The 6,468-nt window shown below is 54.0% G+C and overlaps 1 protein-coding gene across 1 annotated transcript; it reads left to right on the plus strand.

Annotated features, from left to right (window-relative positions):
• Nucleotides 1-669: 669 nt before the first annotated feature.
• NKX6-1 (NK6 homeobox 1) lies at nucleotides 670-6,018 on the plus strand. The gene is made up of 3 exons (XM_034672296.1): nucleotides 670-1,482; nucleotides 3,214-3,386; nucleotides 5,616-6,018. The coding sequence occupies exons 1-3, from the start codon at nucleotides 813-815 to the stop codon at nucleotides 5,871-5,873; spliced, it is 1,101 nt and encodes a 366-aa protein (XP_034528187.1). The 5' UTR covers nucleotides 670-812; the 3' UTR covers nucleotides 5,874-6,018.
• The last annotated feature ends 450 nt before the right edge of the window (nucleotides 6,019-6,468 follow it).

A 6,468-nucleotide genomic window follows, 5' to 3' on the forward strand; every position in this document is an offset into this window, starting at 1 on the left:
GTAACCGAAGCCGTCAGACTTTTCACACTTAGTCTTTGTTTTCCTCCCCCTTTTTTCTTTTTCAATATATTGCAAATCTAGTGCCCCGTGGCGCAGAGGGGAAGGCGGGTTGGCGCGCCGAATCCGGGAGCGGCGGGGATTGGTGGCACTGCCTTTTCTGGCGCACCAGGCTTGGGCAGAGCCTGCGGAGGAAGCCCGCCCAGAGGCGAGATCCTCTCGCGGGCTGGATGCGTTCTCTCCCCGCGAGCAGCGAGCGCCGAGTGCGAATCAGCCTCGCGGCGAAAGAACAGGGAAGTCAAGTAAGATTAGAGGAGCGCGGCCGGCGGAACCTGGAGTCCTTTGAACCTCCCCAAAGAAAGCGAGCCAGTCCCCACACTCTAACATCGAAGTGGCGATTCGGTGACTCTTAACTTTGTTGCAAACTCTGGGGCCGGCCTGGGTTTTGCTTTGCTTATTTCTCCGGGGGAGAAGATGAAAAGTAGCGCACATTGAGAGGCAAGGAAAAGTGAAGAAGAGAGAAGAGACCGAGATTGAATCCACGACTCTAGGAGCGAAAGGACAGCCAAAGCCGCCCGGACGCCCACTGATCTCGGCGAGCCACCGCCTCTCCAGTGGCGTGTTTGGACATTTCTGCTGCGCAGCTTCGAGAGCAACTCTCGGCCGCGGCGTTCTCGGCCCAGTTGGCAGGTCGCCTCCGGGAGCGCGGAGCTACTCCTCGCTCGCGCCCTCGGCACTCCTCGCTCTCCTGAGCCCCGCTGGGGCACCGACCGGCGCCCTCGCTGAGTGGCTGCGGGCTCCGGCCTGGCCGTGGGATGTTAGCGGTGGGGGCGATGGAGGGCACCCGGCAGAGCGCGTTCCTGCTCAGCAGCCCGCCCCTGGCTGCCCTGCACAGCATGGCCGAAATGAAGACCCCGCTGTACCCCGCAGCGTACCCCCCATTGCCCGCCGGCCCCCCCTCCTCCTCGTCCTCCTCGTCCTCCTCGTCGTCGCCCTCCCCGCCTTTGGGCGCTCACAACCCAGGCAGCCTGAAGCCCCCGACCGCGGGGGGGCTCTCATCCCTGGGCAGCCCCCCACAGCAGCTCTCAGCCGCCACCCCCCACGGCATCAACGACATTCTGAGCCGGCCCTCCATGCCTGTGGCCTCGGGGGCCGCCCTGCCCTCCGCCTCGCCCTCGGGTTCCTCCTCCTCCTCTTCCTCGTCCACCTCCGCTTCCTCTGCTTCGGCAGCTGCCGCGGCGGCCGCGGCCGCTGCAGCCGCCGCCTCATCCCCAGCGGGGCTGCTGGCTGGCCTGCCCCGCTTCAGCAGCCTGAGTCCGCCGCCGCCGCCGCCTGGGCTCTACTTCAGCCCCAGCGCAGCTGCCGTGGCCGCCGTAGGTCGGTACCCCAAACCGCTGGCCGAGCTGCCCGGCCGGACGCCCATCTTCTGGCCAGGAGTTATGCAGAGCCCACCCTGGAGGGACGCCCGCCTGGCCTGCACCCCTCGTGAGTACGATCGCCTGAGTCCAGTTGTGCGTGTTCTGCCCACTCTAGGGTCATGGCCCTTGGTGTGCACGGGGATCCGTGCACCCTCTTGGCTTCCCAGTAGTTTGGCAGCGCCCGAATCACACGATTTGAGCTCTGCCAGGCATTGATTGAGGGACTCTGGCTTCCCTGAGCTTGCGTCCAAGGGCCCCCCACTCTCCAAGTCTTGGACACGCCTCGAGGAGCGGGTGTGCATGAGTCCGCGTTGAAAACAACGCGGTGCTAGGCGTTTGTCTCATCAGAGGCCCCGGCTACTCTGGAACAGCCTGACGGCAACCTCAGGCCCTGCCTGGGTTAAAGAGGTGGGAAGGGCAGGAGAGACCATTGCGCCCCCGCCTACACCCCTTCTTTCCTGGCTCCCGCCTGTCCGCCAGGGCCCCACTCCACCTACGCCCGCCTAACTGGCCTCTCTGCGAACTGATGGGGAACGACAGCGGCAAGCCCTCCACGACCCGGCCGGAGTGCATGTATTTGCAAGTACCTCTCGGCCCAGGGTGTCCCTACCTAACCTCTTCGCCTTCGAGGAGCTCCCCCACCCCCCACCCCAGTACACTCGTGCTGGGTGAGCCCATAGAAGACAGGCCCCGCGACAGCCGCGTGGGCTAGCTCAGTCACTTCGGGCCACTCCCCTCTGCTGGTCTCTCACTTTCTCACCTTCCTGGCCCCCGGGAAGGGGGGCTTGGGGGTGGCGAAGGGCCGGGACGTCTTGGGCCTGGGAATATTGAGGAGCACCGTGGCCCTCAACATCCTAACATGAAAATGAACCGGAGGAAGAACGAGGTGGCGGCAGAAGGACTGGGGAATACGCACATCCCACCAAGACCTTGCTTGAAACCAAATGAGTTGCCCTGCGATCAGTCCAATCTTCTGGGTGGTTGGCTACTGCCACGGGGGCTCCTAGTCTTCCAGGTGGAGTTCGAGGCCCAGCCAGGTCTTTTTTTTTTTTTTTTTTTTTTTTTTCCCTTTTTCTTTGCTCTTGACCAAGTCCCCCAAGTTTCCATTAAGTTTCCAGATCTCCTTCGTGTGGCTGAGCAGCAGTAACTAAGGGAAGTTGCGGGAGCCAACTAGAGGCTCCCTTGGGAAGCCTCCGGATGGAGGGCGGCCCGGGCTGGTGTCGGGGAGACGCTATTGTATTCGTTTTGATGGCCAAGTAGGGACCGCCAACAAAGGCGGCACCTCCTCCCCCTCGGCCGCAGCGGCGTTAGTCCTGGGGGCGATTTAGTTCTCTTGTGTGCAAAAAACAAGGCGCCCTTTGTTGTGCGGACACAGGTTAGGAAAGCGTTCAAGGAAAAACAACAACCAAAAACTAGTCATCCTCATGCAAAGTCTCCGGGGCCAAGCGAGCCCTGACTAGACTGGGAGGCGAGAGGGGCCTTTTCCCCGCATTCCTCAATTTACTGGGGCCTGGCGATTCGGCTCCGCCAAACTTCAGCAATGCGCTCCCTCTCTGTTTGACGTCTGTGTTGGACAGAAGATTATTTAGTGCTGCTTCAAACACACCTGGCTTTTTAAAACAGGTGGGCGTAAAAAGGCAAAGGGAGGCGCGCGTTGGGACTGGAAGCGCCAGACACTTCTGATGCCTGCCGCGGAATAAGCTTTCCAAAAAACACTGTTTTTTGACTTCGTTTCTTTTCAGTGGAGCCGCTTGTAACCGATTGTTTTTCCCATTCCCTTGTTTATATGTTCTCGCAGATCAAGGATCCATTTTGTTGGACAAAGACGGGAAGAGAAAACACACGAGACCCACGTTTTCTGGCCAGCAGATCTTCGCTCTGGAGAAGACTTTCGAACAAACGAAATACTTGGCGGGGCCCGAGAGGGCTCGCTTGGCCTATTCGCTGGGGATGACGGAGAGTCAGGTCAAGGTGAGTAGACCTTGCAAACCTCGAGGGATGGTCTCCCAATCCCCATCGTGCGCGCGCGCGCGCACACGCACACACACACGAGCGCGCGCGCGCGCATATACACACACACCTCTAACAAACAGCCGCTGGTGGGGGGGGGGTGCGGATCTGAGGAGCCTGGGGAGAAGATGAAATCAGCGAAGGGGGTGGGAGTGGGGGTTACAAAGGCCCTGGGGTCTCGAGGCGGGCAAACTGTTGATGAACAAAAGGAATCAAGCCCCCGCCTTTGAAATTAGGTTAATCTAGATAGCAGCATGTGCTGGGGGAACTCGCCATTATTGGAGAATAAAAGCATGACCAAAATATCAGCCCCTAGAATAGATCACGCCAGTTAGATAGCTTCTATTTATTCTATTTGTAAGGATATTCAAGCTTTTGTTTGTCAATTCAAGCTCCGCTAGTTATATAATTTCCTGATGTAGATCAGCCTTATAGTTCTACTATATTAACTTGCAGGTTAAAAAAAAAATCCACAAGATCCAACCACTTAGCAGGGATGAATCTGCTTTTAGTTTAGCTGAGGACCATAACTTTGGAATAGCAATTTTCCGAATGAATCGGCAAGATTATTATCGTATTATGAAAGACTTCTAAGTTTATCAACAGAAGTAGGATATTTTACTGTTTGTGACAACAATTTACAATTAAAATGTCACTTAGCTTATAATTGAGTTGTACAGTATATTTCCAGGGAATCAAATTTGAGAAATCTTTCCCTGAAAAATAAAAGGATTGAACCAGTGGGGAAATTAAATCTAGTGGTTTCCTGTATTTCCAGTATTCTCTTTTGCGTCTCTTCTTCGGTTTATTATATTTGGGTGTTTTTGAAGTCTGTTTTCATTAGTAATCTTGTTGCTCTTTAAGTTGGAATAACTATTAGCCACGTCTGCTGGTTAGAGTGTATTTCCCTCGGGGCAAGCATCATAAAATCCATTTCAGGAGTGATTTTGTATGTGACCATTAGAATACCATCACAGTTAAAATTATTTTTGCAATGGTTGGTACAGAGCCTACCACAGTAATCTGGAAGTCTTCATTTGTCACCGTAAATATGTCTGTGTGGCTAGAAGTGAACTATTATAGCTGTATAAGGAAAAAAATCACTTTCTTAACAATTCTGATTCTCTAGATAAAATACATAACTGATGAGAAAATGGATGAGAAACATAAAAAGAGGATAATATCTTTGGGAAATTGGTTGCTTATTGCCAATGCTTTCGGTTAAATTATGTGTATCAAACATGGTGTCAAACATCGTGAATAGCTTAAAATATTTGTTATATAAAATTAATGTCTTGGAGAAGAACAATATTAAAATAATATTTGAAAGACTAGGCATGCTAACAGTGGGAAATAATGTAACTGGTAAAATCTTACTTTAAAAAATAACTAATGAAAATTTCAGTTTGATTTTTGGTTTTATGAAAACATTAAACCATAGAGAGAGACTCACACAAACTACTGTGATGATTTTAGCTAACCTAGTCAATATTTTCAAGCATTTATATTGATTATTATTAGTGATTTGAGGTTTCTGTTTTTGCAAATCTTTTTCTTTTTGTTAACTTTACATGGTACATTACAAGTGTAAATGGGGAGGGGAGTGTTTACCTACCATGTTTGTGTGGATTCAGACTTGAGATACGTGAAACAGACAAATACCCAAAAACGAAAAGGAGAACAGAGGTAATTGGGGTAAATGCCGTGCTTCCTCCCACAAATCACACTAAAAAGCAAGTACACTTCAAGTTGCTCGCAAGTCTTAATCTAAGAAAGTAAACAACAAATAAAATCACAGTCGTTATGAGGCAAACCGAGGAAGGTGAGAAGTTTCCTACTTCAAACTACAAAGTAGGAAAGCGGACTCATTTTTAGGGAAACTTATTTTAAGTTTTCAAGTTTTTTCTCTTCTGAGAGATAGCTCACTGACAAGGTCTATACACTTGTGTTACTATTGCTATGGCAACGGCAGTCAGTTTTTTGGTGCCCGGTGCTGGGAGGAAGCTGGGGCGTAGGAGGCTGACTTTGACGGCCCGAACAAGGGAGGTCTCTGAGGGAGGGTGGCAGGGCGTCAGGGGCCCGCCCGCTGGAGCGACCAGGGGATCTGGGAGAGGCAGCCTTGCCTGGATCCGCTCGCCTTCAATTCCTGTTCCCCCTGTTTCCCTTCCCCTCCCCTTTCTTGGCCCTCAGGTCTGGTTCCAGAACCGCCGGACCAAGTGGAGGAAGAAGCACGCGGCGGAGATGGCCACGGCCAAGAAGAAGCAGGATTCGGAGACCGAGCGGCTCAAGGGGGCCTCGGAGAACGAGGAGGAGGACGACGACTACAACAAGCCTCTGGACCCCAACTCGGACGACGAGAAAATCACGCAGCTGCTGAAGAAGCACAAGTCCAGCAGCGGCGGCGGCGGCCTCCTGCTGCACGCGTCCGAGAACGAGAGCTCGTCCTGAGCGCCCGCCGCCCCCAGGCGCCTGCCGGGCCTCTGGCCTCGGGCGTCCGACCCGGGGACCGCGCGCGCCCCGCCTGCCCGCCCCTCGGGGCCCTGAGGACCCGGCCCCGCCCGCCGGGGCCCTTTGCTATTTTCTGAGATGTACATATCTATTTTTTTAACCTGGAAGTTAAGGGGGGCGGGGGAGAGAGAGAGACTCGGGGGTTGATGAGAAGGCAGAAAAGACCTCGAAATGCACTGCATAGATACGGCAACTGAAACTCGCAGCTGGCTACCGTCCCGGCCCCGCTCGGTCCCCTAGACCCGTCCACCCGGCGGGAGCTGCCGAGGTCGCCGCACCGCCCCTTCCCGCCGGAGCCCGCGGGCCGGCCGGGGCGGGGCACGGAAAGGTGTTCTTGAAGGCTCCACACCCACCGCAGGGACCTCAGAGCCACGCGGGCGGGCGACCGCCACAGATGGGAGGAGAGAGGGAGGCTTCTCCCCCCACAAACTGCTGTGCCGACTAAAGCAACCTGTTGAAGGCTCTTTGTAAATAAATCGTGAGTCACACTGACTAGAAGTTACTTTATTGTGAATATTTAAAATGTAAAATGCTT

This window comes from Ailuropoda melanoleuca, chromosome 11, assembly GCF_002007445.2.
Source record: "Ailuropoda melanoleuca isolate Jingjing chromosome 11, ASM200744v2, whole genome shotgun sequence".
Taxonomy (NCBI): domain Eukaryota; kingdom Metazoa; phylum Chordata; class Mammalia; order Carnivora; family Ursidae; genus Ailuropoda; species Ailuropoda melanoleuca.

Excerpts from the sequence above, each read along its gene's own strand:
- NKX6-1 (XM_034672296.1), top strand. The coding sequence starts at position 813 with ATGTTAGCGGTGGGGGCGATGGAGGGCACCCGGCAGAGCGCGTTCCTG. Across the intron at positions 1,483-3,213 it reads CCGCCTGGCCTGCACCCCTC|ATCAAGGATCCATTTTGTTG; the intron begins GTGAGTACGATC and ends ATGTTCTCGCAG. Across the intron at positions 3,387-5,615 it reads TGACGGAGAGTCAGGTCAAG|GTCTGGTTCCAGAACCGCCG; the intron begins GTGAGTAGACCT and ends CTTGGCCCTCAG.